The 25,564-nt window shown below is 42.0% G+C and overlaps 2 protein-coding genes across 7 annotated transcripts in view; one reads left to right on the top strand and one right to left on the bottom strand.

Annotated features, from left to right (window-relative positions):
* The window catches only part of lrp1ab (low density lipoprotein receptor-related protein 1Ab), a 90,838-nt gene extending 72,082 nt beyond the window's left edge, over positions 1 to 18,756 (top strand). Inside the window, exons 52-89 of the mRNA XM_067592237.1 lie at positions 35 to 163; positions 274 to 402; positions 590 to 730; positions 895 to 1,082; positions 2,101 to 2,284; positions 2,385 to 2,470; positions 2,562 to 2,681; positions 2,857 to 3,044; positions 3,174 to 3,379; positions 5,295 to 5,483; positions 5,917 to 6,065; positions 6,330 to 6,423; positions 6,543 to 6,659; positions 6,827 to 6,946; positions 7,061 to 7,183; positions 7,278 to 7,403; positions 7,531 to 7,647; positions 8,302 to 8,408; positions 8,550 to 8,682; positions 8,838 to 8,960; positions 9,085 to 9,207; positions 9,312 to 9,449; positions 9,575 to 9,712; positions 9,868 to 9,987; positions 10,096 to 10,382; positions 10,479 to 10,657; positions 10,761 to 10,867; positions 11,054 to 11,173; positions 11,282 to 11,458; positions 11,695 to 11,835; positions 12,301 to 12,474; positions 13,073 to 13,234; positions 13,498 to 13,669; positions 14,333 to 14,434; positions 14,702 to 14,775; positions 14,862 to 14,955; positions 15,824 to 15,968; positions 17,036 to 18,756. Of these exons, the coding sequence (XP_067448338.1) occupies positions 35 to 163; positions 274 to 402; positions 590 to 730; positions 895 to 1,082; positions 2,101 to 2,284; positions 2,385 to 2,470; positions 2,562 to 2,681; positions 2,857 to 3,044; positions 3,174 to 3,379; positions 5,295 to 5,483; positions 5,917 to 6,065; positions 6,330 to 6,423; positions 6,543 to 6,659; positions 6,827 to 6,946; positions 7,061 to 7,183; positions 7,278 to 7,403; positions 7,531 to 7,647; positions 8,302 to 8,408; positions 8,550 to 8,682; positions 8,838 to 8,960; positions 9,085 to 9,207; positions 9,312 to 9,449; positions 9,575 to 9,712; positions 9,868 to 9,987; positions 10,096 to 10,382; positions 10,479 to 10,657; positions 10,761 to 10,867; positions 11,054 to 11,173; positions 11,282 to 11,458; positions 11,695 to 11,835; positions 12,301 to 12,474; positions 13,073 to 13,234; positions 13,498 to 13,669; positions 14,333 to 14,434; positions 14,702 to 14,775; positions 14,862 to 14,955; positions 15,824 to 15,968; positions 17,036 to 17,173 (5,360 nt within the window). The 3' untranslated portion in view covers positions 17,174 to 18,756. The remainder of the gene's footprint in view (positions 1 to 34; positions 164 to 273; positions 403 to 589; positions 731 to 894; positions 1,083 to 2,100; positions 2,285 to 2,384; positions 2,471 to 2,561; positions 2,682 to 2,856; positions 3,045 to 3,173; positions 3,380 to 5,294; positions 5,484 to 5,916; positions 6,066 to 6,329; positions 6,424 to 6,542; positions 6,660 to 6,826; positions 6,947 to 7,060; positions 7,184 to 7,277; positions 7,404 to 7,530; positions 7,648 to 8,301; positions 8,409 to 8,549; positions 8,683 to 8,837; positions 8,961 to 9,084; positions 9,208 to 9,311; positions 9,450 to 9,574; positions 9,713 to 9,867; positions 9,988 to 10,095; positions 10,383 to 10,478; positions 10,658 to 10,760; positions 10,868 to 11,053; positions 11,174 to 11,281; positions 11,459 to 11,694; positions 11,836 to 12,300; positions 12,475 to 13,072; positions 13,235 to 13,497; positions 13,670 to 14,332; positions 14,435 to 14,701; positions 14,776 to 14,861; positions 14,956 to 15,823; positions 15,969 to 17,035) is intronic.
* The window catches only part of fmnl3 (formin-like 3), a 31,897-nt gene continuing 25,058 nt past the window's right edge, over positions 18,726 to 25,564 (bottom strand). For 3 of the 6 annotated variants that reach the window (XM_067592238.1, XM_067592243.1, XM_067592240.1), the window contains 9 exons: positions 25,233 to 25,536; positions 25,066 to 25,146; positions 24,837 to 24,966; positions 24,555 to 24,715; positions 24,278 to 24,379; positions 23,487 to 23,579; positions 23,241 to 23,364; positions 22,222 to 22,334; positions 18,726 to 20,717 (listed from right to left, as the gene is read on the bottom strand). In XM_067592238.1, coding sequence (XP_067448339.1) covers positions 22,243 to 22,334; positions 23,241 to 23,364; positions 23,487 to 23,579; positions 24,278 to 24,379; positions 24,555 to 24,715; positions 24,837 to 24,966; positions 25,066 to 25,146; positions 25,233 to 25,536 — 1,087 coding nt within the window. In that variant the 3' untranslated portion in view covers positions 18,726 to 20,717; positions 22,222 to 22,242. Of the gene's footprint in view, positions 20,718 to 21,691; positions 21,736 to 22,212; positions 22,335 to 23,240; positions 23,365 to 23,486; positions 23,580 to 24,277; positions 24,380 to 24,554; positions 24,716 to 24,836; positions 24,967 to 25,065; positions 25,147 to 25,232; positions 25,537 to 25,564 lie in introns of all 6 variants that reach the window. The other 3 variants (XM_067592239.1, XM_067592242.1, XM_067592241.1) reach the window with 3 other exon arrangements.

The following is a 25,564-nucleotide window of genomic DNA, read 5'->3' as shown; positions in this document are numbered from 1 at the left end:
TCATGTAACTTTCCCATTATGTTGTCCATAACAGAATCCAAAACCTGCAGTCCTGAGGCTTTCCAGTGTCCCGGCTCTCATATGTGTGTGCCACAACGCTGGAAATGTGATGGAGACAAAGATTGTCCTGATGGCGCTGATGAGAGTGTCAAGGCTGGCTGCAGTGAGTGGAACAGTTACAAATTAACCTCATAGAAAATCTGTCATCTTTGTGTTGTGTGGATGAAATACCCAGAAACATATTAACCAAAGTGCATTCTTCTCCTCCGCCAGTGTATACCAACAACACTTGTGATGTCGACAATGAGTTCATGTGCCAGAACAGACAGTGTATCCCCAAACACTTTGTGTGCGATCATGACATCGACTGCGCCGATGGCTCAGATGAATCCCCAGAATGTGGTGAGTGGTGTGTGTGTGTGTGTGTGTGTGTGTCATTGTGTGTCCTGGAAGAGAAATGGAGAAAGACTGATTGGAAAGTTTGAAACAAAATAAAAGAGACTGAGAGAGAACATGATTAAAGATTATTTTAGTTGTAATACAAACTGAGGTTGAGGTAAGTAATGAACATAATTGTGTTCTGGTGTAGAATATCCAACATGCGGTCCAGATGAGTTCCGCTGTGCCAACGGCCGCTGCCTCAACCAGAAGAAATGGGAGTGTGACGGAGAGTTTGACTGTCAGGATCGCTCTGATGAAGCTCCCAAGAACCCTCGCTGCACTGACTCTGGTAGAGATTTTACCATTTGTCACCATTTATTTAATATCTCATTACAGCTTTTATTATTCTACCAACAGAATAAAGTATGAATCATATGAGAAATGCTTTGTGCAGAAAAGCCATTCTGTGTCAAAGTGACACTAATGTACCGTGCCGTTTGTCTATGAATTCAGAGAGGACGTGTAATGAGTCAGCCTTCATGTGCCGTAATGGGAAGTGTTTGAATGAGACTCTGCTGTGTGACCGCAATGATGACTGTGGTGACGGCTCTGATGAGCTCAACTGCTTCATCAACGAGTGTCTCAACAGTAAGCTGAGTGGCTGCTCACAGCTCTGTGATGACCTCAAGATTGGCTTCAAGGTAAGCCATCTGATTAGTTCTTTTAAAGCTTTTTTTCTTTGTTTTTTTTCCATTTGTTTTCTGCCAAAGATCAACTAAATCAAATCCAAATTACTTCATGAACTCACTAACTTTAATTACCCAAGAAATTACATGTGTGTTAGGCACACAGCTACCTCACAAACAAACGGGGTGTACGCTGTTAATGGTGAATTAAGGAGGACCTGAAGTAGAAAAGTTGGGAACCACTCACTTCAGGCATGCGGTTATATAAGACAAAAACATGTTTTGGCTCCCTTTCTTGAAAGTAGGAGGCCCATCTTAGAACAGCTTGAACTCTGTGTGAACTCTCATGTCTGTGGTGTTGAGGCTGTGGTCAGAGTTTCATTTGAAAATCAAGGACAAGGATCAAGTACACCAAAATGATTCATTTCATGCTGATGGATTGTGTTGAATGTATTCAGTATTTGCGCAACACATAATTGTACAAAACTTTACCATCACAGCCAGTGTGATTTCTTTTGTGTGAACTCTGCAAATTCCCACAGAACAGCGAAGGAGTAGGATTTGATAATGAAAGTGCGAGTTGGAGCTCTTTCAAAGCACAGATGTGCTTATGAGAAGTGACACTTCAAGCTGATTTTGACTAGCACCTAATAAATGTTTTTACTGTTCCTTGTGATAAGATGATGTTTATGGCACTTATTTTACAATCACATAAAATTAAACCAGTGCTGTGACGTGTTGAAAAACAATGTTGCAAATGATATTCATAGCTACCTATTTGACAGCAGACACTGGATTTTATGCCAGTGTTGAGATATCCGAAATAAGTTTCAGTCAGTTCCACTTTACATAGAAATTGGGCAGAAATTAGGATTTTGTTGGAAGGAAAACGCACGTATCAGGTTGACTGACTGAGAGGTTTTGTGACAGGTGGTGGCAGACTCTTGTAATTGGTCCAGACTGAAAATAAGAAGTGCCAGAACCTGAAGGCTGTCAGATTTTGACATTTCTCCTGTGCTCTTGGCCCCTTCAGTGCAGGTGTCATCCTGGTTTCCAGCTGAAACGGGATGGGAAGACGTGTGTGGATATAGACGAGTGCACAACTACTTACCCTTGTTCTCAGCGCTGTATCAACACACACGGCAGCTTCCACTGTCTCTGTGTGGATGGCTTTGAACTCAGCCCCAATGACCCCACCATCTGCAAGTCCACATCGGGTAAGGCACGCACGTGTGTGTTTTGCATTTCGCCGGTTGCTCATAGCCAATTCAATCCTGAAGCATATGGTTTTTTTTGTTTTTTGTCTGGCGTGTGTAGAAGTGGAGCCCTACCTGATCTTTGCTAACCGTTACTACCTGAGAAAACTCAACCTGGATGGTTCCAACTACACTCTTATAAAACAGGTGAGATCTCAGTTTGACCTACTGAAACACAACAAGTTGTTATTGTTATCCTACCGTACACCTGCTAATACTCTTCCTACCTCTGTTTCAGGGTCTGAATAATGCAGTGGCACTGGACTTCCACTATGCAGAGCATATGATCTACTGGACAGATGTGACCACTCAGGGCAGCATGATCCGACGCATGCATATGAATGGCAGCAACATGGAGGTCAGTCAAGAAATCAGATCCTCTTTAATTTAAATGAATATTTGAGTTATATTTATACCTAATGGATAAATGTTACAGCCAACACATAAACCATAGTATTGCATTTACTTCTTTTCTCTCTGTCTCTGATTTGAAACTGACTGACCTGTGATCCTGTGACTGACTGACCTGGCAGGTATTGCACCGGACCTCTCTGAGTAATCCAGATGGCCTGGCTGTAGATTGGGTTGGCGGGAACTTGTATTGGTGTGACAAAGGCCGGGACACCATCGAAGTGTCAAAACTCAATGGGGCCTACCGGACTGTGCTGGTCAACAGTGGGCTGAGGGAACCTCGAGCTGTGGCTGTGGACGTGCGCTATGGGTGAGAAACACAGTACAGACAATACTCTGGTTATGATAACTGCTGAGCTATATTTTGTATGGTAAATTTAATTGGTATTTATAAGGAATAAATGTAATAGGAACATAATATTTATCCCCTTCTGCTTAGGTACCTGTACTGGTCTGACTGGGGCGACAACCCCCACATTGGGAGAATCGGGATGGACGGCACCAACAGAAGTGCCATCATAGAGGACAAGATCACCTGGCCCAATGGACTAACCCTGGACTTCATCAATGACCGTATATACTGGGCCGATGCCAGGGAGGACTACATCGAGTTTGCCAGCCTGGACGGCACCAACAGACACACAGGTAACAGACCAGTTTACACTCACACAGAGATACGTTTTTGATACGGGTTTACACACTCAGAGATTTGAATAATGGGCTGTTGACAGTGTGAAACTCCAGTTACATGTACTGGTCTATGTAGGAATATAAGATGTACGAGAGAGTTGATAAATTCTCGTAGTGTTTGTGTGTCTTCAAGTGAGATTGTTTGATGATAAAACATAGTTAATTAAGTAGAAAGTGCCATTGAAATAAAGGTTATGGAGACAGGATGCTGTCAAATGCTGCATAGTTGCAACTTGAAAAAGACAGAAAATACACTCAAAGCATCTTGAGCATCTTTTCCTCTTAACAGGAGAAATAATTTAGGACAACATCACACAAGAAGTGAAAGAGGAAGTGCAGAAACAAATATTCAGGCTATTCAAATGTCAAAAAGTAGTTTCCTCTTTTTGGTGCAACAGCATAGTATCATGCATCAAATAGCCATGCATACATACACATACTTGTTTTGGAGCCACCAAGCATAAGCAGCCTGGTCAGATGGTTGTCCGCTGGGCTGGAGTCTTGCAGCACAGGCCCTGAGGACACAAACGCTGAATAGAGGAGATTGTTCTAATCACTGAGGCCTCAAGCATGTGTGACGTCTGCGTAGCACTCAGTTGTTTAGGACACTAAGCGCTACAATAGTTAATATTGTCAGCCAACCAGGCGTGCAGAGGAATTCTGCAGCACAGAGGGCGTCTGTATGGAAATTTCTCACATTTGCTAAGCTCTGCTCAACACATATAGACAGCTATGGCATCCCAACCTTCCTCGGATGAAGAATGTACAAAATGTAACGTTTACGTTTGTGATAGTAGGTGTGTGGGATAATATCTAGAGTATTATGTAATGAATGCTTCATCCAGCACAGTTCACATAGGGGAACAGTTGCTGGATGACATTTATATGAACTTATTACAAGAACAAAGGTCATAGAATATGTAATAAAATGCTAATCAAACAAAGATAGGGTTAGATGATGGTTAGAAACAAAGAAAGCTTGGTTTTGATGATCAGGGAGTTAGTAAATTTCTAACATCTGGCAGGCGTGTATTAGCTTGATGGTGTGTGTCCAGGGAATTATTCACCCATCCTTTGACACACACAAACACCACTGTGGCCTTGTATTGTATTTGTGTGTGTATTTGTAGAGCATGACTCGGCCTGTTTGAATTCTGATAAGGATGGACCAAAGAGCGCTTCATGCTAATCTAACTAATATCTCAGTTTAACCTGGTGCTGTAAAATTACTCCTGTCATATGATAATAATTTTGATTGTTTAAAGCAGATCACTTGTTAAGATCAATGCAGAAACCATAGTCACCTAATGACAAGGTGTTTTGAACTTTGAACGCATGTATTGTTGCACGTACACAATGCATGTGTGATAGAGTTGGATCGCTGTGTTTTACAACAGAAAATAATGGTGTGTTTCCATAACGCACCAGCCTCAAACACTGAGAGCAAACACATGAAATGACAAGGTTATGTGAGTCAAAAAAGTGCAATTAGAGTATAAAGCGTAATGAGGCATAGAAACCATTACGTAACACACAGATATACTGGAGCCACTGTAGCTGTGCACCACACCCTGCTTCTGTTTTATATTAACACTGCAAGATTTTCCCATCAGTTTCTCGTTGGGATACAGCAACATCTCAGCAGCTAGAATAAAAAATTTTGATATCTAAAATCACTTCATTATGTTATTATTGGGGTTCCCATTCATAACTGTATGTCTAAAGTAATTTGAGACCTGTTTTTTTAATGGGAAAAGTCACATAATTGTACAACTTGCAAAAAAGCACAGAGTCAGCTTATTAAAACTTAAGTATGACAGATTTGATCTGATCTGCCAGTGTGATTTAATGGTTGTGTGTGGTTTCGCAGTTCTTAGCCAAGACATCCCCCACATCTTTGCTATGACCCTGTTTGAGGAGTACATCTACTGGACCGACTGGGAGACAAAGTCCATCAACAGAGCTCACAAGAGTCTGGGTACCAACAAGAGCACCCTTATCAGCACCCTGCATCGGCCCATGGACGTCCACATTTACCATCCCTATCGCCAGCCTGAGGGTAAGAGACGCACTGCAGTAGGCAGCATGTAAAAACAGATGTTTTGATTTGAGAGTTTCACAGAAAATAGCTTTTAAGTATATCAGTCCTAGTTCACAGGACCACATATGTGTATATTTGTTGTTGTGAAATTGAATCTTTAGTTTTTAATTAAACAAGTTCATATGGTATCAAATTTGGGGTAAATATTAATTACTGAACATTAATTAGTCATGATATTTTTTCCAATTCCCAAATTACCCGTAGTGCCAAACACACCTGACTCTGTTGCAGTGAATTAATTTTATGTATTAAAATATAAATATGCAGACATAGACTCTCAAGTACATAATTATAATTCTTCCTGTTTTAAAACCAGATATCATAAAACCTCAATCTTGTGCTTAAAAATATCTGTGCAATTAGAGCTCTTCTGTCTGTCTCTTTTTTCCAGTGCTCAACCACCCGTGCCAGACGAACAACGGAGGCTGCAGTAACCTCTGCCTCCTCTCTCCTGGAGGAGGCTACAAGTGTGCCTGTCCTACCAACTTCTACCTGGCCAATGATCAGCGTACTTGCATGTCCAACTGCACAGCCAGTCAGGTAAGGAGTATGTGTAAACATAAATGCATGTAAAATCATAAATGCGAATATGACTGAATTACTACAGCTGATAAGTGGCTTTTCATATCTTGATGTTTCGCTGTAGCTTGTTTGGTGAACTGTTTATGCCTGGTGATTGTCTATTGACAGCTGGCCAGCTGCCCAGTGCTAACAAGCTTCTGCTGTGTCAATGGCATCGTAGCAGTGGAGCTCTTTGGTTATTCCTTATCATCTCGCTGATTAATTTCCTTCTCCTTGCTGTAGTTTGTCTGCAAGAACGACAAGTGCATTCCTTTCTGGTGGAAATGCGACACCGAGGATGATTGCGGTGACCGGTCAGATGAGCCAGCAGACTGTCGTGAGTGTTTCACAGAGATAATGAGGAGATGATACAGTGTTGAAATCCTTTAACATGGTACCTCGGTGTGTTGAGTTCAATGCAGTCTTTATAAGCTTTGGCTCTTTCTTCCATGACAGCGGAGTTCAAGTGCAGACCCGGGCAGTTCCAATGTGGTACAGGCATCTGCACCAACCCTGCATACATATGTGATGGAGACAACGATTGTCAGGACAACTCGGATGAGGCCAATTGCGGTATGTCTCTCTGTTTCTATAAGATTATTAATGTATTTCATGTCTTAGAGTTTGTTATCTTACATTTTTAATAATCTGCATCTGGCCGTTTCTGTTTTTTCATTACTGATTAGCATCGTATGTGCTGCTTGTTTCTCTGTATGTCCGCCTGTGTAACTGCACTGCAGATATTCACGTTTGCCTGCCCAGCCAGTTCAAATGTTCCCACCCAAGCCGCTGCATCCCAGGCATCTTCCGCTGTAACGGCCAGGACAACTGTGGAGAGGGAGAGGATGAGAAGGACTGCCGTGAGTAGACCCTCCCTTCTGCCCCCCCCCCACAAATCATAGACTGTACGCTGCCATTCTTTCACTTTGTTTCATTTCAGACAGTAACTAAATATCTGTTCTCTCCTCCTATAGCCGAGGTCACGTGTGCGCCCACCCAGTTCCAGTGTGCCATCACCAAACGCTGCATCCCTCGTGTCTGGGTGTGTGACCGTGACAATGACTGCGTGGATGGATCTGATGAACCCGCCAACTGCAGTAAGACTTCCATCTTATTTTGCATATGTTTTATTCTGAGTTATCCTAAAAATCATCACTCAATGTAACCACCCCCAAATGTTTCCCTCTCCAGCCCAGATGACTTGTGGTGTGGACGAATTCCGATGTAAAGACTCCGGACGCTGCATCCCTGCTCGTTGGAAGTGCGACGGAGAGGACGACTGTGGCGATGCTTCGGATGAACCAAAAGAGGAGTGTGGTGAGAATATCCTTTCTTATTAAAATTAGATATATTAATGGTGTTGATGTCTCCAAATTTGTAACGATAGGAGGTATTCTCTCTCTTTTTGTTTAATCAAAATAACATTTTCTGTGATTTTGTACAGCTGAGAGGACATGTGAACCGTACCAATTCAGATGTAAGAATAACCGCTGTGTACCGGGCCGCTGGCAGTGTGACTATGACAACGACTGTGGCGACAACTCGGATGAAGACAAGTGTGGTAGGTCTCACTTTCAGCCTGGAAACTTCATACTGTACACTGTCAACATCTGTTATCTCACCTCGTCTAGTGTCACTTACACTCATGTCCTTGCCTTGTCCAACGGTTACATGCACACTTTGCACCTTAACATGTTTATTGTGTACTAATTCAACTGTTCAGCACTAACATCCATTCTCTGTCATTTCTGATGCATCTCACCTCATCTGATATTTGTTTCATTTCATACTGTCCTGTTGGCATGAGCCAGAGGTAAGTTTCTCCACCATCATGTTAGAGTCATATTCGGTGTCACCTCCCTGCTGTCTCTTCATTCTTGTGCTCCTGTCCCCACCCAGATGTGAGAGTCTGCAAGCAGAGCTCCTAATAGATTCATTTTATTGTACTGTTTCCCTTTTGCCACTAGATGCCACTGCACAAGACTTTGTTCTTAATATAATAGTATATAGAAACACATACAAAACACTCAAATTACATCAGCATATTAGAAATACATTAATATAACATTGAGACTAATTGAGCTCCTTTCATTCTCTCATATGACTTCCTGCAGTGTCTCCCACATGCTTCTGTGAGCCCTCGTCCTGTGTTTGTGCTGAAGGCTAAAAAAATGCCATCATAAGTAACATGAATTGTGTCTTTCTTTTTCCGTAGTGCCTCGACAATGTTCGGAAAGTGAGTTTGCCTGCACAAACGGACGCTGTATTGCCGGAAGGTGGAAATGCGATGGAGACCACGACTGTGCTGATGGATCTGATGAGGTGCTGAAACTTAATGTTTAGGTGTCCTTAAAATGATATTTAACATTGTCTGGAGTGAATGCTTAATTGTATTTGTTCAGTACTAATTTGTGAGTGTAAAAGCTGATCTTTGGTTGCCTGCGTGCTTTGATGTTTCTACAGCATGGCTGTGATCTGAAGTGTGACAACGACCAGTTCCAGTGTAAGAACGGACACTGTATCCCCATCCGCTGGCGTTGTGATGCCGACCCTGACTGCATGGACGGCAGTGATGAGGAGAATTGTGGCAGCTCAGGTAAATTTATATGTGCACACTATACTGTTATTTAGTTTGTAACCATGTCTGCAAGTTTCCCTCATCATAAAATGAATTAATATTGTAACGACAGAGAAGTGTGTGACTGAAAAACGCAAACCAGTTGAAGTAACAATCCCTTCCTGGTTTCTCAGCTGGGCGTCACTGCCCTCTGGATGAGTTCCAGTGTAACAACACTTTGTGTAAACCCCTCGCCTGGAAGTGTGACGGAGAAGACGACTGTGGGGACAACTCTGATGAGAATCCAGAAGAGTGCAGTGAGTGCAGTCTTGTGAATCGCACATGTGAGCTGAATGTCTGCTAGTCTTCATATTTTGTCCTGACCTATTTTTTTTCCTCTACCCTCTTTGTCCCTCTCGTCTTCTTATTCTATGCTCTCAGGGAAGTTCCAGTGTCCTCCCACCAGAGCTTTCCGCTGCCAAAATGACCGCGTATGTCTGCAAGTGTCAAAGAGGTGTGACGGTGTTAATCACTGTGGCGACAACTCAGATGAACTGAACTGCCGTAAGTTGTTGAGCAGTTCAAATTTCTTAGAAATCCTCTACTTCTTCAACTTAGATTAAAGATTGCTGACTTGTTTGTGTGTGTGTGTGGTGATATGTCTACAGAGGCCCCTCCAGCTGTTCCCACATGTGAGAAGGATGAGTTCTTGTGTGCCAATGGCAGATGCATCAGCTCCACTTTGCGCTGTAACTTCTTTAACGACTGTGAGGACTACGGCTCTGATGAGATCAACTGCAAGACAGGTGCCTCATGTCAAAACTGATTTTGTATATCATAACTGAGATCTGAGGCTTCAACTGTTTAGCATCAGCAGAATCACATAAAATCTAAATGCACTGATGCATCTTGTTTGTGTGTTTATATCCAGAAACCAAACTAAATGACTGTAGGAGTAACAGGACTCAGTGTGGCGATGGAGACGAGGCCCACTGTGTCACCAACGGCACAGACTCCTTCTGCTCCTGTAAACCAGGCTTCAAGAAGACAGGACATCACACATGTAGAGGTACACATGCACAAAACACTACACCTGCTATGACATAAAGCAAATGGCTCTCATATGTGTGAAATATAGAGGAAGTTTTTGATTTGCAGGCAAGGAGGTGTGCTGTGATATTTTTCTATTTTAATATGATTTTCTTTTGGCTCTTCATTTTTCAGATAAGAATGAGTGTCTGGAGTTCGGAGTGTGTTCGCACATCTGCAACAACACCAAAGGCTCCTACAAATGCAGCTGCCACAAGTATTTCACCAGGATCAATGACACCTGCAAGGCTGATAGTGAGGACCAGAACCACCAGAACTTTTATACTCTACTTATCCTGTTGGGCAGTTTTTAAGCTTTCAAAATGATTATTAATTATTTTAAATTTTTTCTATTCCTTACAGACATGAACAGCAGTCAGCAGATTCTCTACATAGCGGATGACAACGAAATTCGCAGCCTGGACCCTGGCATGCCCAACTGGCGCTATGAGCAGACCTTCCAGGGTGATGCCAGCGTGCGTATTGACGCAATGGATCTGCACATTAAGACCAACCGCATCTTTTGGACCAACTGGCACACGGGTCGCATCTCCTCCTATGAACTTCCAGGACCGTCCACCGCATCATCATCCTCCTCCAACTCTCACCGTAACAGACGGCAGAGCGAGGGCAGGATCACAAACCTGCAGGTAATGCTGGATAAAAACTCTACATCCTACCATTACAAACACATCACACACACAAACACACAGACATCCTATAAATGCTTCTCTGCTCATGTCCAGATTAAAGAGCTGAAGATGCCTCGGGGTATAGCGGTGGACTGGGTGGCTGGTAATCTGTACTGGACCGACTCTGGTCGAGATGTAATTGAAGTGGCTCAGATGTCAGGCCAGCACTGCAAGACCCTCGTCTCTGGCATGATAGATGAGCCTTATGCCATCGTAGTGGATCCACAGAGAGGGTAAGAGTGTGGCTTCAGAGCAACAATCATATATTTCTATCATGGCGACTTTTTCTGTTGTCAAATGCTTTGAATGTTTATTTGAACTCTTGTTTTCTTTCAGTACCATGTACTGGGCAGACTGGGGGAACCATCCTAAAATTGAGACAGCTGCCATGGATGGGACTCTGAGACAAACTCTAATTCATGAGAAGATCCAGTGGCCCACAGGTAAGTCTGCATTAGCGCTGTATGATTTATCTTAACCCTGATTTGTCAGTTGAGCAGGCATGTTCTTTCAACAACTGCCTGCTTCACATCCGCAGTTCAGATAGCTTTACACTCTGGAGCCGCCCAGCTGAATCACCAGGTTGTTACATTTTAATCTGCAAGTCTCTTCTCATTCTGCCTCTTCAGGTTTGGCTGTGGACTACTTCAATGAGCGTCTTTACTGGGCAGATGCTAAACTCTCAGTCATCGGAAGTGTCAGACTGGATGGCTCTGATCCTGTTATTGCTGTCACCGGCATCAAAAACAGTTGAGTTCGCTGCTCCACATTTGTCTTGTGTGAAAAATATTGTGAAATGTGAAGTGAAAGTTTAGAGATTGTGCATTAACATGTTGCATTTTTTTTCCCCCTCCCAGACCTGCTCCATCCGTTTAGCATAGATATCTTTGAGGACTATATATATGGGGTCACGTATATCAATAACTTTGTCTTCCGGGTCAACAAGTTTGGAAAAGGCCCCATGGAGAATCTCACCACAGGCATCAACCACGCTACTGACATAGTCCTGTACCACCGTTACAAGCAGCCAGAGAGTGAGTGTCAAATATCAAGGATTATATTATTTCTTGAGTCGGCTTACACTTTTCCTACACATATAGTATAATCTTGTCTTGTGTATTCAAAGTCAAGAGATGCGTAAATTTTCATGAAAATAAATACATTACCTTTATATAATTTGCAGAGAAAATAAGGATTTAAAATGTTGTGGTTTTTTTTATACATTCCATGCATTATTTCTTAGTGAATGTCTTGTCTCTCTTTGTACCAGTGACTAACCCGTGTGACAGGAAGAAGTGCGAGTGGCTGTGTCTGCTCAGCCCCAGTGGACCAGTGTGTACCTGTCCTAACAACTACGTGGCTGACAACGGCACATGTGTGGAGAGACAGAGCCCCACCCAGTCACCATTCTGTAAGCCCACTTTCATATAGTACACATGCTATATACACTCATGCAGACTAGAACTGCAACGATTAGATGATTGAAAGAAAATGAATTGGCAAGTATTTTGATTAATCTTTTAAGCAAAAATTCCAAACATTTGATGGGACCTGGTTCCCAGATGTGTCATTATATTTTGGGGTTTTAAAACAAGGCATTTATTGACATTATGCAGTGCTTTAGCATATATTTTGATGGGCATTTTTCACTCTTTTTAAATGATTCATAGACTGAACGATTAGTCGATTGATCGAGAAAATAGATAATAAAAATAATTGTTAGCCCTATGCAGACGCCTGAGCCGCAGAGCAACAACCGTATCCTTACTTCCACTTTAGCTAACGCCTGGGTGGTTTATATCTTGGTGGCTGTACATTCAGATTCAACATACAACAACATACATGTTGGTTTAACATAGAATCCCCCCCTCTACAGCTCCCCCCTCGGGCTCCTGTGATATTCAGTGTCAGAACGGAGGGAGCTGCTTCCTTAATGCCCGTCAGGTGGCAAAGTGTCGCTGCCAGCCCAGCTACACAGGAGAGAGATGTGAGATCAACCAGTGCAGGGACTACTGCAAGAACGGAGGCACCTGCACTGCTTCTCATACAGGTAAGAGCAGGACACACTCATACATAATCATGTGTGTGTTGTCAACACCAAACTCAAAAAGGGTTGAGATCACCTTTCCTTACTTGGCTTCACTGGTGTTTTTCTAAACTACCGTGGGTGGGGAAACCTTCTATTTAGAGGTTATTAAATAGGCAGACTTGCACTTTAAATAGGTGGAGCCATGGTGGAAAAATACCTCCAATTAGTGAATTATTAAGTAAAATAAACATGAATTGTCAAATTTGATGTGAAAGGATAGAAGCATTTATTTGAAACTACGGATGGCAGCTGAGAAAAACATATTTTACATGTTATGAAAATTGTTAGTACAATTTCTCTCTATCCATTGGATGTCTAGGAAAGGGACGAAGCAGATAAATTCCAAATGTCCCCATTTCTGGTTCTTTTCTGGTACTTGATTTATTATATTTTGTACAAATACAGTGTGCATTTCTAGTAACAGTAAAGTGAGATTGGAAAAAAATCACAAAATTAAATAAATGTTTCAAGATGCAGTGCAGCCTTTGTGTTGTATTGATTCCTGTTTGTCTATATAGATTTCTCTTAACATTAAAATCGTATCTTACCTGTGTCCTAGGTGCTCCTACCTGCAGATGTCCAAAGGGCTTCACAGGACCCAACTGCAACCGCCATACTTGTCAAGACTACTGCCTGAACAGAGGCAACTGCTCGGTCAACATGGGAAATCAGCCAACCTGTAGCTGCCTGCCAGAGTACCAGGGAGACCAGTGCCAGTACAGTAAGTGGCAGCACTGTCAGATGTTGCTACATCATGTTTGAGGAGTTTTACTTGTAGACTGTAGGTAGACAATAAAATATGTCTCTTAAATATTTTTGCTATACGTCATTTAAAAAGCAATCTGTTATATGTGATGTTGAGATAATACTAATGTAAGCAAACCTCTTAATTTACAAAAAATGTCACATGTAAAATTGCCACATAATCACAAAACATCAAAGCTCTTTTTTCACTTTTTCCTCCTCATTTCTTCTCATTTTCAGGTAAATGTGAAGGGTTCTGTGAGAATGGTGGAACCTGCTTACAAACCTCCAACGGCACCAAACTGTGTCTGTGCTCCACTCAGTACATCGGACACCAGTGTGAGCTGGACAAGTGTCAGTTCTGCGGAACGGGCAAGTGTTTGACATCATCCTCAGGGGAGGTTTCCTGCAGGTAAATACACCATGAAACTTGGACAAAATAAATTAGACTTAATCCCTATTTGCACAGTACTAGTATTACCTGGGGACCTCGTGTGATTTAGAAACCCCCCCCCCCCCCATGTCTGTGTTTGTGCAGTGTGTAAGCAAAGTTTGTTTGTTTTACTCTAATTTACTGACATTATCCCGCCGGATATAATCAAAAATGTCAAAGCTCTGCCTAACATCCACCAACAAATCACAGAGATGCCGATTCGCAGGGGAGTATATATATCACATGATTGTGTTTGGCAAAATATGATAGGTAATTTACAGTGGAATTTCTACTTAACAAATTACAGACATGGAAGATCACACATGACCTCTGCAATTATTATAAATTGTTAGAGGTCCCCAGGTAATACTAGTCCCATGTGAGTAGGGCTTTAGATGTGTAAATATTTGTTAACATTTATTTTGGACTGCTGAGTAATAAATGGACAAGGTTAGACATCATTGTATACAGGTTACACTGATTAAAAAGCACATTACATGGCCTAAAGTTGGGGGATATCTGAACATAAAACCCTTATTTGATTTTCAAACATACCATTCTAAAACAAGATGTTGCTATAACAGGACTCTGAAAGGATATTATTAAGGAGTCTAATTAATTTTTATCTGTGTTTGTGTTTAGCTGTCCCAATGGTCAGACCCAACCCAGCTGCTATTCCTGTTTGGACTACTGCTCGAAGGGACAATGTTCAGTTGACACTCGCACACTGCTCCCTCAGTGCAAGTAAGATATGACAACCATCCCCCATTCCAACCAACCCTCCAACCCTCACTAATCACACACACATTCATCTACGGTTGGTGCTAGATTGGATCAGCCGGAAGGACGATTTGCAAAACTCTCATGAGATCTTAACCCTAACCTTAACCCTAACCTCCGGCTGATCCAACCTAGCATTTACCTTCATCTACTGTCTCTCTCTTTTTCTGTGGTTCAAACTGGCACACATCAACACACACATACTTAGTAACTCTGGCTCATTGTGTCCAGGTGTCCTACGGGATGGAAGGGATACAGATGTGAGGTTGCAGCTGCTCCTGTAGATTCTTCTGCTTCCAGTGGAAGTGAGTCACACATTTCCTAGTAGAGAATTTTGTTAATAAAACATGCACTTTGGTCTTATTTGCTCACGTTATTTGCTCACTTGCAGGTACAACGTCCATCGTCATCCCAGTGCTTCTGCTGCTGTTACTGGCACTGCTGGTGGTTGGTGCCATCTATTGGTACAAGCGGAGAATGCGCGGGTAGGTCCTGGTTTCAGAGACTTTTTTTTTTTTTTTTTTTCAAACTCCATTTTTCATCTGTTCCTCACACCTATGCTATCTAGCTTCTCTTACCTTTTGATAACCATCTATTTCCTGTTTCCCAGGTCTCTATGGCCGGGCAAATCTCGTTCTCAGTGCTCGCGGTAACTTCATAGGGTTACATAATTCACCTGTTGACCCTACAAATCCTGTACCCTCCCTTCCCTAATATCCAGCCAGATTGACCATGCTGTCTGCCAGTCCATTTGTCCATTCTGTTAGTCCTGTGTGGAAATCTGTCCGTTTGTCCTTGCCTGCCTCCTGTTTGCCTCCCACGGGGTTTCCCACCCAGCAACACAGGAATTTATTGACTCTCTTCTGAAATAGTTTTGCTGGCGATGCACAAACAATTGAACTGTTTCGTCCTTTTTGCATCTCCATACCTTCCCCTGTTTAAATGTGTAAATGTTAGGCTTATGCTATGTGCTTGCATAGTAAAATATACAAAAGTGCATCTATGAATCATGTTTATATGCTTGCAAACAGCCAAATATTTGCAATGTGAAAATCCAGCATTCTCCACAATAGACATGCTGCAGTATATTCTCTGGGTTTGATCAAATGGTCTTTTGAAAAAAAAAGTTCATTTGAGAACCTATAATATGTGTTGTCTTGGTTGTGTGGGTTGTATGTTGCTGGTGCTGAGTCAGTACCTGGTTTATGCCAAGTTCTGATCATTTTCTAGCCACTGTGAAATGTGAAATGTGTAATTTAGGGTTACTCCCAAAAATAGTTTGTTTTTGACGAGTAGCATCTACATTTATTTCTTAGACGGTTACTCAGTTTGTGTGTCGTTTTGTTTTTGTAGTGCCAAGGGTTTCCAGCACCACCGAATGACCAATGGAGCCATGAATGTTGAGATTGGGAACCCTGCCTATAAGATCTATGAGGGAGACCCTGACGATGATGCTGGGGAGCTCCTGGATTCAGACTTTGCTTTGGACCCAGAGAAGGTAACACATCTGAACACACTCCTGATTAAAGGGTCCATTCACCCGGTTACACTCAGTACTAAGTAGTTCCAGTGAAGTGTTCAAAGTGAAGAACCAAGACATTGTTTTTGAAAAAGATACTTTGAATGGTTTGACCCCAATTTGTATTGAAGTGGTAGAAGAAATCTCAGACTCAAATGTGTCAAAACCTGAGCCAGTAAAACCTGTTACAACCCTGGCTCAAGGTTAAACAACACAGAGGAGTAAACAAAGTTAGGGGAGCCAAATTGAAGTTTATTAAAGGTGCCCTGTGGAGTTTTCTTGCAAACAAATAAAAGTTATGTTTGCATTGAGTGTTACTCATGAAAAACACATTATATCCTTGATCTAACCAAAGTGTGGAATGCATTTCCATCCTCAAAACAATTTCAAAGCCGATTTTTTTTTTTTTTTTTAAATCCTGCATTGTTTACATCCATGTTTGCTAGCTTGTAAACTTCTTGTTCCCTGCCTTTGCTGGCACATTGCTGTATTTCTTGGTGCATTACAGCCACCTGTAGATCATCAGAATAGTGTGAAACCATTGGCAGGGCTGTGTATCACATCACTGTGCGTCCTTGTGCACATGTATGAGACAACCAAATCGGGAATCCACTCATAGAGAAAAACAGCTCCATAGTGCTACAAGAGGTCAGAAACTCCCCAGGGTACCTTTAAGTAAATAATATAAAGGAAATACAGAGAATAAACAATGTGGGGGAGAAAGGTCCTTTTGGAGCTTGGTCAGGTGCCACTGATTAGTCAGGAGCTGGCGATTGGATCTCCTGAAACAAAGAACCAGAGCTGGCAGTCACACTATACGACATAATAAACATACAGGACAAAAAAACAACTACCTGCCGTGGTTCTTTCAAGTGGTAAGAGGGAAAATGTTTTTTGCGTTGTTGTTTGAGTGAACGGACCCTTTAAGAGAGAAAATGTTTTTTTGTAATTTTTGTAAACTGCCCCTTTAAAGCACAAAACGCAAAAAGAAATCCCTGCTTTTCTCCTGCTCTTTGAGTCAACATGTAATTTTCTTTGCTCTGCAGCCCACCAACTTCACCAACCCAGTGTATGCCACCCTGTACATGGGCGCCCACAACAGCCGCAACTCTCTGGCCAGCACGGATGAAAAGAAGGAGCTTCTCTCCCAGGGCGACGAGGACATGAGTGACCCGCTGGCGTAGAGCGTGGCATACATTGAACTCTGCCAACATTGCCCTGCCCTGCCCAACCCAGTGCTGAGCCAACAAGCTCTCTCATCTTATGCCTTTACCAACTGAAAAGAAAAGCAACAAAAAAAAAAAAAGCGAGAACACTGTATAAAATGTATAAAATGAAGGACTACTTTTTTAAGTGATTGCAGTATTATATTTTGTTCTTTGACAAAAAAAAAATCCTCTGGTGACGAAAAGGAACCATTTTATAGACATTTATTCAGTTCTTTTTAATTTTGCTCACCTCCTCCTCACAACTCTCCCTCCCCTCTCACGCATATAGCCACTACCTCTGTGCAAATGTAAAAGATAGAGAGATACAAATGGCAGTGGAACAATTTTAATTTTTTATTTTTGTATGAATTGTATAGGGAAAAAAAGAATATTGTTCCATCCTAGAAAACGTTGCCAAGTCTTTGTTGTTCATGAAAGAGAGGAGAAATGTCAGTGCTCACTGAATGCTTCCTGGATGCTGGTCCGGCTCAGTCTTTCACATTATGTGTATATGTACGTTTGCTGCTGGAGGTCTGAAGGGAGACCGAGGCTGGGGGAGACATGAGATGTTGTTTAACTGCACACATGTACACATGGAGGACTCAGCATCGCAGACAGTGTATGTTCTGTTGTCTCAAAGAACTACATTCAAGTGATTGTCTTTTACCTCCTTGCACAGACTAAAGTTATATATATATATTTGCATATATATAAACCTATTAACAAAGTGTCTTGAAAATATACCCAGGAATACAAACATCAGTAACAAATAGCAGTCTGTACTTTTTAACAGTTTTTTTTTAAAGTCATTGTACAATTGACATACGTTGTGTCAGCAATGAATGAGGCGGTGTGTGAGTGCGCTGGATGAAGATGATTGTAATAAAAGTCCACATTCCAGGATGAAAAGTCTGGGATGGATATCCGTGGCCTTGGTTTAGCCTACTGCAGGACACTCTGGACGGGAGCTGGATTTTTGCTCCTAAACTGTTCTAGAAAGTTCTTTCTGGGAGTGACGGCAAGCTTCTGTGAATTTCCGGTCATCACTGAAAAAAATAATCTGCGATGAATAAATTAGCTGAGAATGGTTGCATTTAGCTTTTGTTCCTTGTCTTTTGATTGTAAATGTACTTTCAGGAAAGGCCAGGGCGACCGTTTGATGGTACGTACTTCTGTGGGAGATTGAATTGAACTTTTTTTTTTTTTTTTTTAATTGTATGTAATTACATGGACATGTAATTTAGGTTAATGCTCATTGTTAAGTGCATTCCCAGGAAGGAGACTGATCAGCTTCCTGATAAGCATTCCTTTGTTAATTCCTTTGCCTTGCTGCTAACGCTAACCATCTGTCTATTTGTCTGCCTGGTTTTTAGTCTTAAAATTTTTGCTCTCTCTGTGTGTCACACTACTCACCACGCTGCTTTTAACTGAGGTTATCAACCATACCTGCCATATCACTCTGCATGGTGCTTACACACACCCATCCTAGAGGAAACACTCTGGCATTGCCCCTCACTTGTTAACAGTATTTTTTTTCCCTTTTTTTTTTTTTTTTATTACATCCTGCTCTGTTAGATTTTCACCTGACCATGTAAATTAGAACAATCATCTTTCAGTTGGAGAAATTCTTTTTGGTGGCAAAAACCCACATGGATATTTGTGGTTCTGATTGTTTTGTTATGATTCTATTTCTTTTTGATATAAGAAATTAAATGGATTTTTATAGTAGAAATGTGCGGTGGCTCTGTCCGTCATTTGGAGAGATGGAAAGGAAAGGCTCGTTATTTGTTGCTGGAAAACATCAGAAATTAACATCAACTATCCTTAAAAAAAAAAAAGTTAAGAAATAAAACATGAACATGTAGAGAAATTGCTTGTTTGAATGTTGCTTCATCAAAGAAAGACCAGCAGCCTTTTGCTTTAATACTCCTGCACTGTAATGACAGTCTTGTAGTTATTACATAATCTATTTATTTATTAAACAGGAAGTGTCATCTTTCAGTCAATAGACAATATCATGGATCATTTTTTCTAGAAAGAAAATTTCTTGATTTGAATGTACATTAATATAAATGTCCACTTAAAGAATAGTGTCATACAATGTTAAGCCAAATTAAGTAGTGTAAAGATGGTCGGTCCCTTTGTGCCAATGTCATATCTGAACATAGTCTGTAAGTCTCAACAGCTGTTAGGAGGAAACGGATCATCACTATTAAGATAAAGGCAAAAAAAACCCAAAAAACAAAACTTAAACATATCCTTCATCCATCACCACATATAGCCGGTCAACCCGACGTCATCTGAGCCCTTAAACAGCAGTCCATGTGGAATCTTCTTCATACACTTCTTCAGTCACTTCCAAAATGTCACTTGAAAATGTGACAGAAAGTGTTGTCAGGGTATAACATTCAATTTTAAACAACTACTTGGACAAGGCACAAAAACACAACGACTCTCTTGTCAGCTGTTATGAGCTTAAATGCATTGATGTACTAGAGAGGTAAATAAAAAGAGTCATCTTCAAAGTTTTCCTCTTTGCATTAGTCCCCAAACCTTCTAGTTTGTGTGTGCCTTTAAAGCTGGAAATTTCACCTTTTGCATATTCTTTTCAGTATCATAAGGCTAATGTTATAGTACAAGGCAATAAAAAATACAATCTTTAACAAATGAAAGGTGTAAAATAAACAAATTATGGCTGACTCACAAGAAATAACACTGTTTACACAAAAGGCACTTCTTAAGCAAAACATGAGACATTCGAGAAATTTTGGTTTGGCTAGCTCGTCCATAAGAACAAGTAAGAATCTTATAGTTTTTACCCCCAGATATATATGCGATTGAAATCTAAAGAAACAACTGTCAACATTAAGTCTTGATTAAATGTGATGTGTGGCTTAATGTGAGGAAACGGTCCCCAAATGTCTCATTGTCATATCAAAGCTTCTCTGTTATTTGGAGGAAGGTTTTGCAAGTGTCTTGAAGGCAAACGTCCCAGCAGCAGAGTTGGCATCTTCCCTTGGCTGCCTTCCAGTCTAAGTCCTGCTACTGTCCGACTGCATAATCTGAGGAAATTAATGGTCTTGGGAATAAGATCCTCATGTTGGCAGGCACTTATTAGTGAAAGTGTTCTTCCTGCTTTATGGTCCACCAGTCCTCAATTCACCTCACCTGTATGTCCTCTGACTGGTCTCAGCTCAAACAGAGCAGGGAAAGTCTTTCTCGCTCGCAGTCAAAGAGGAGTGACCCATTGTGCTTCTGCAATGATGCCTGCTCACTTAAAGTGGCTGTAAAGGGCCTCCATAAATAAATAAATTACCCAGCTAAAACAAGGGCTCTGTCCTGTCCCCTCTTTTCAGTCTTTGTGATCTGCAGCCTCAGGGTTGAGATGGACCGTCGGGACACAGGGAAGGAGGGTTATAATGGGGAGGGGGGAGTATAAGTGACGAATAAGTGGTTTAGGGTCTCTTCCAACCGCTCCGGATCAACGCGTCAGCTCGCAGGAAAGGCTGGTTTCGGAGATCTGTGAGTATGCATGGAGAGAGGGGGTGAGAGACAGGGCGGAGGGGACACACATGTTAGAGGATCCAGAGGTCAAACTGCAAACTTGCTTCTACTTTCTCTAATTTCTTTTTTGTGGTAAAAGCCATAAATGACTAGGACATATACTGCAGTATAGCCCAGTGTTAGAAAACTTATGCAATTAAACTTAACTGTATTAACTGTGTATTAGAAATATGAAATGATCAAATAAGGGCATATATAATACAGAATAAACACAGAACAACACATTCCCATAACCTTGTATTTCAGCTGACAGCATGTGAAATTCAAGGCTTTGGGAATGTAGTTTTGACACTAATAATGCAGCAGTAAACAATGATAGGCATCATTATTCCAGTTACAGTAAGATGGTCAACAAGCTCTTCAGTTTGCAACAATCAAGCTGTCTAAAGTGAACGAAAACCTTTCAGATCTGTAACAAATTTTGGACACAGACTGTGTTGGTGTTTATCTGACTCACTGTGTGTCTTTTTTTCTAGAGCCTGTTGACCAAATAGCTGTTCAGCACACCGCGGTTGACAGTTAGCAAAGACAAAACATGGCGGACGTTGTTGACAGGTGAGAGGTAAATGAACACTGGACGACATGCAACACATAGGAGGGGGTGAGGATGATGATGTTGATTATAATTAAATGAACAGTTATGCATTGAAAAGGGGATTCTTCCCTGATGCTAACACTTAAAAAAAAAACTGATTTCATGTTTTAATGGCTGTCGGGGCAAGAGATATTGAACTGAATAAACATACTGTAACAGACTTCTTAAAAATTCTCCAATAATCATTCAATTATCTGTCTTTCTGTTGTGTAGTAAAGCAAATCTCAGTGCTGTAAAGCATCTTTTTTTTTGCTGAAGCAGCTGACATCACTGTAGCAGCACACAGGAGCTGGAGGGCCAAGCGGGCCAGGTTTCAGCCAGGCTACCTTCCTTACCCTCTCTTAGGAGTGGGAAATACTGTCATTAATCTTCTTTTCAGCTGGAGGAGGGGGTAGAATAAACAGTGGTGGTTGAGGAAAGAAGAGTAAACATGTTAGCCGGAAACCAACACCAAACAAGTTAGTCTCATGGCAATGTTGATAAAACCAGTAAATTAGCCAAACCTCTTTATGTTAAGATTGAATTTATCTCCATGAAAAGAAAAAATGTTAAGAAATATGCCAAAATAATGCACAGCCTTTTAGATTTCATGCATAATGCTCATACTTGATAATTTATCACAGTTAGGTCTGATTGTACTACGAGTGTACCAGCATATTTTTCACACGTAAAAAATACTCTGTAAAGACACTCTGTACAACTTTTTTTTTTTCTGTGCCAGGCAAAGAGGTTTGGCTGACTCCTATCACCAGACGCTTGATAGGAGTCTTCTGAAGTAGAACACAGGGGGGTTGGGTGGGTTTGGGGGGGGATCATGCTGCATGCACAGTGGGGTCAGGAGGCGTACGAAAGACACCTGGACAACCTTGGCATTAGGGGGGAAGGGCTAGCAGTTGGCGTCGTCACAGAGGTTGGCTTCACAGAAGAACCGTGAGCCGCGTTTAGCAGTGCGGGCTGTGAAGGGCACGCTCTTCAGTACTGGGGGAGGAGGAGGAGGAGGAGGGAGAGAAAACATGTCACACCTGAGACACTGGCTTTTTGGGGGAGGGGGAGGAAACACTGGACCACCTTCATATTTCATTCAGGAGACTGTATGACCGTCTTTCTATATGCAGCACAGATCTATGGAGAAGGACCTCGTAAATCCCTCAGGGCAGGTTTTAAATAAGATTAGGACGCTCTGAGTGTGTCTTGGAGTGACATCAGTTGCACAATTAGCTGTTACAGCTCTGATAGTAGTGGCATGGAGGCATTATTAACAAAACTAAAAATGGCATTAATGCAACATTTACATTATTAACATTTTTTAAGCACTGATTAATGACCATGACAAAAAACATCAGTTAGCTTATGTGCTATCCTGAGGCTGTAGATACTGCTTCTTCTCCCATTAAAGCCCCTTCATGTAAGATTTTAAAACATCCCACTTGGGCGACTCATCGTGGTACACTGAAAAAATGCACGCTGCATAACCCCCAGTCCATTTTAACTGTGATTTTTCTATTTTTCTACAAACAAAAACACTTTGAAAAACATATAATCCAATAAAAAAATCTATACATAGTGGCTTTAAATCGTTCCTTTAAATAAGGATCCTATTTACTGAATTTCATGTAGTCTTGGGATAAAACTGCTCAGCTGACAGTCTACATATATGAGGCTTTGGTTGCACATTTCAGAACTAACTAGACAGCATGTCATGGATTATCTAGTGACTGCTGTACTGCTATGTACTGTGCTCCAGATGTGCTGGTGTCTGGACCACGTAGCACAAGGTGCACTTCAAAGGAGCTGAGCAGTGAATAACCACGGTCATCCTCGGCCTGGGACGACCGGGGCTGCCTGCGCCCACACGGGGTCTTTTTAAGGTGCTGTCTCTCCCACCTGTGATGATGTCCTCAATAGTGCCGTCCTTGCCCTCGTACACGGGCCGGTGGTCTTTGGCTTGCCGCTTGCGCAGCTCTGCGATCAGCTCCTGCTGCTGTTGCCTCTTCTTCTGAGCTTGGACCTGAATCAGTGGATATGTGTACTGTTCACTGTGCTTTTTCAACATACCACATAGCTTTATTTAGCACTGAGTAAACATCTGATGGGTTTCATTCAGCTCAGCTGCATGCACTAGGACTGTACCTTGGGGTCATGCTGTTTAGCCTCCTGAGCCAGTAACTTTTCTCTCATTGCTTGCTCCTGCTTTTTCCTTTGTTCGTTTTCCTCCAATGCATCCTGTTGAGATGAAAAAAGGTGAGCAGTCAGCGACAAGAAGCTGCAACTGTGCGGCCCTTTGAGGATAGAGAAAACGGGTCAAGAGTTGAACATAAACAGGGAACACGCACTTCAATGAACATAGCATTAGAAATGTAACCTTTCTTCCTCTGGTTCCCCCTTTCAACTTTCAACAAAATCCACCTATCTGTACATTTATAGCTCTAAGCTAAAGACTGACTGCTGGCTGTGGCTTCTTATGAACAAAATTAGAGTATTGCACCAAAATGTTGAACTGTCCCTTTAACATACACACTCAGACAGACACACATGTTCACAGAAATCCTTGTGCTTCACATTTCCTTGAGCAGATCCCATAAATCCAGACTGAGAACAATCTCAGGAAGCGTGTTGTGTGGTGGGGCAGGGCGAGGCTGTCCGGGGGTAAAGGGGAGGAGGGGAGGAGAGGGAAGAACCAGTCTAAACACCACAGCTGCAGCTCTACAGTCAGACCCAGCTGGTCTTTCCTGTTATTTGGCCTCGGACGATACGCCACGTCCTGTGGCACAGAGGCAGCCAAAGCTCTGCCCTGCTCTGCTCTGAGTGAGACAAGTCTACAAACCAGGGAACCTCCCATCTGACCAGGAGAGAAAGCTGCACCCTGCAAGTGCAGAAGTGAGGAAAGATACATAGATGCTGCCTCTGCTTGCTGTACTCACCTTGTAGGCCTTGATAAAGCGCACAAACACAGGGAAGAACACAGAGGGTGGAGTCGTCTTGGCACTCTCTCCAAAGTAGTTCACCACATTGTTGAAGGCTTCCTAGAATGGGAGGGAGGACAGTGCCAGATTGGAAGCAATGTTTGTAAACACTGTCGATTTCGGAGGCATGATTGGTTGTATGTTGGAGGTCAGTGAGCTGCATTTGGGACAGAGGTTTGCTTTTTTTTCCCCAGTGGATACTTTGAGGTTAGGAGGTGAGGACAGTGTTGGTTACCTCTGCTGTCTTGGCGTCCTTCTGCAGCTTGTCCAGCTGTGTGTCACTAGCCTGGACGAAGCCCTTGAGCACCGAATGGTCGTGAAGACTGCACTCCCTCCGGATCAGGTCCATGCCTTTCCCCAGCTCTCGGACATCCAGCAGCACATTTTCCAGAGATACTTTGCACACGGTCAAGAGGGAATGTTTTAGACTTTTAAAGCACACATTTACCAAGATTATCTTAAGTAAACATACCTGACATTTCTAGGAACATTTCATACCTTCATATGGCAAACTCACCTGCTGCAGCTTTATCCACAAAGTGCAGTTCATTGTGGAAGTTGGCCAGCTCAGGGTACTTCTCTTTCACAATGAGAGCTATGTAGTGGAGCAATGTCATCTTTCTGTCTGTAGACTTAGTGTCCAGCAGCTGTGTAACATAAGAAATGAATGGAATTATCAGAAAAAAGCACTGCAGCAATACTGAGCACTTGAAAATGCCAACAAAATTCCGCTCCATAATACTCACCAGATCAAGACTTTGTAATTTGAAACCATAAACACAGCCTCGTTTGCTGCTGTTCATGTAGTTTCCCAAAGCTAAGATGATCTACAAGTAGACCAGAAGAATTCATTATCATGCACAATCAAAACAAATACTGCTATAAAAACACCAGTTAAATAAACTATCCTAACCTCGAGCATTCTTTTCAACTTTGGTGAGGATTTCACTGAGCCAGAGGCAGCAATGATTGCGTTTAGTTGTGGTGTGAGCATGTTGACATTGTCAGCAAAGTTCCCGACAAAGGTGATGATGTTCATCCTCTGTGTGAGTCTCTCAATCTTGCTGAATAATAACATGAAGCGATCCTCCTCTGCTAGCTGGTCCAATGGACGCCGCTCACGTTCATACTGACGCAACACCTTGACTTCCGCCTCCGTGGGCAGGAAACGCATCAGGCACTCCACAAAGTCAACTGGTAAGGCCTTCAGGTCAAACCTGAGCAGACATGACAAATATTAGTTAT

The sequence above is a fragment of the Thunnus thynnus genome, chromosome 6 (genome assembly GCF_963924715.1).
Source record: "Thunnus thynnus chromosome 6, fThuThy2.1, whole genome shotgun sequence".
Lineage (NCBI taxonomy): Eukaryota > Metazoa > Chordata > Actinopteri > Scombriformes > Scombridae > Thunnus > Thunnus thynnus.
The sequence above is the reverse complement of the archived record's forward strand: the minus strand, read 5'-3'. Positions and strand labels throughout refer to the sequence as shown.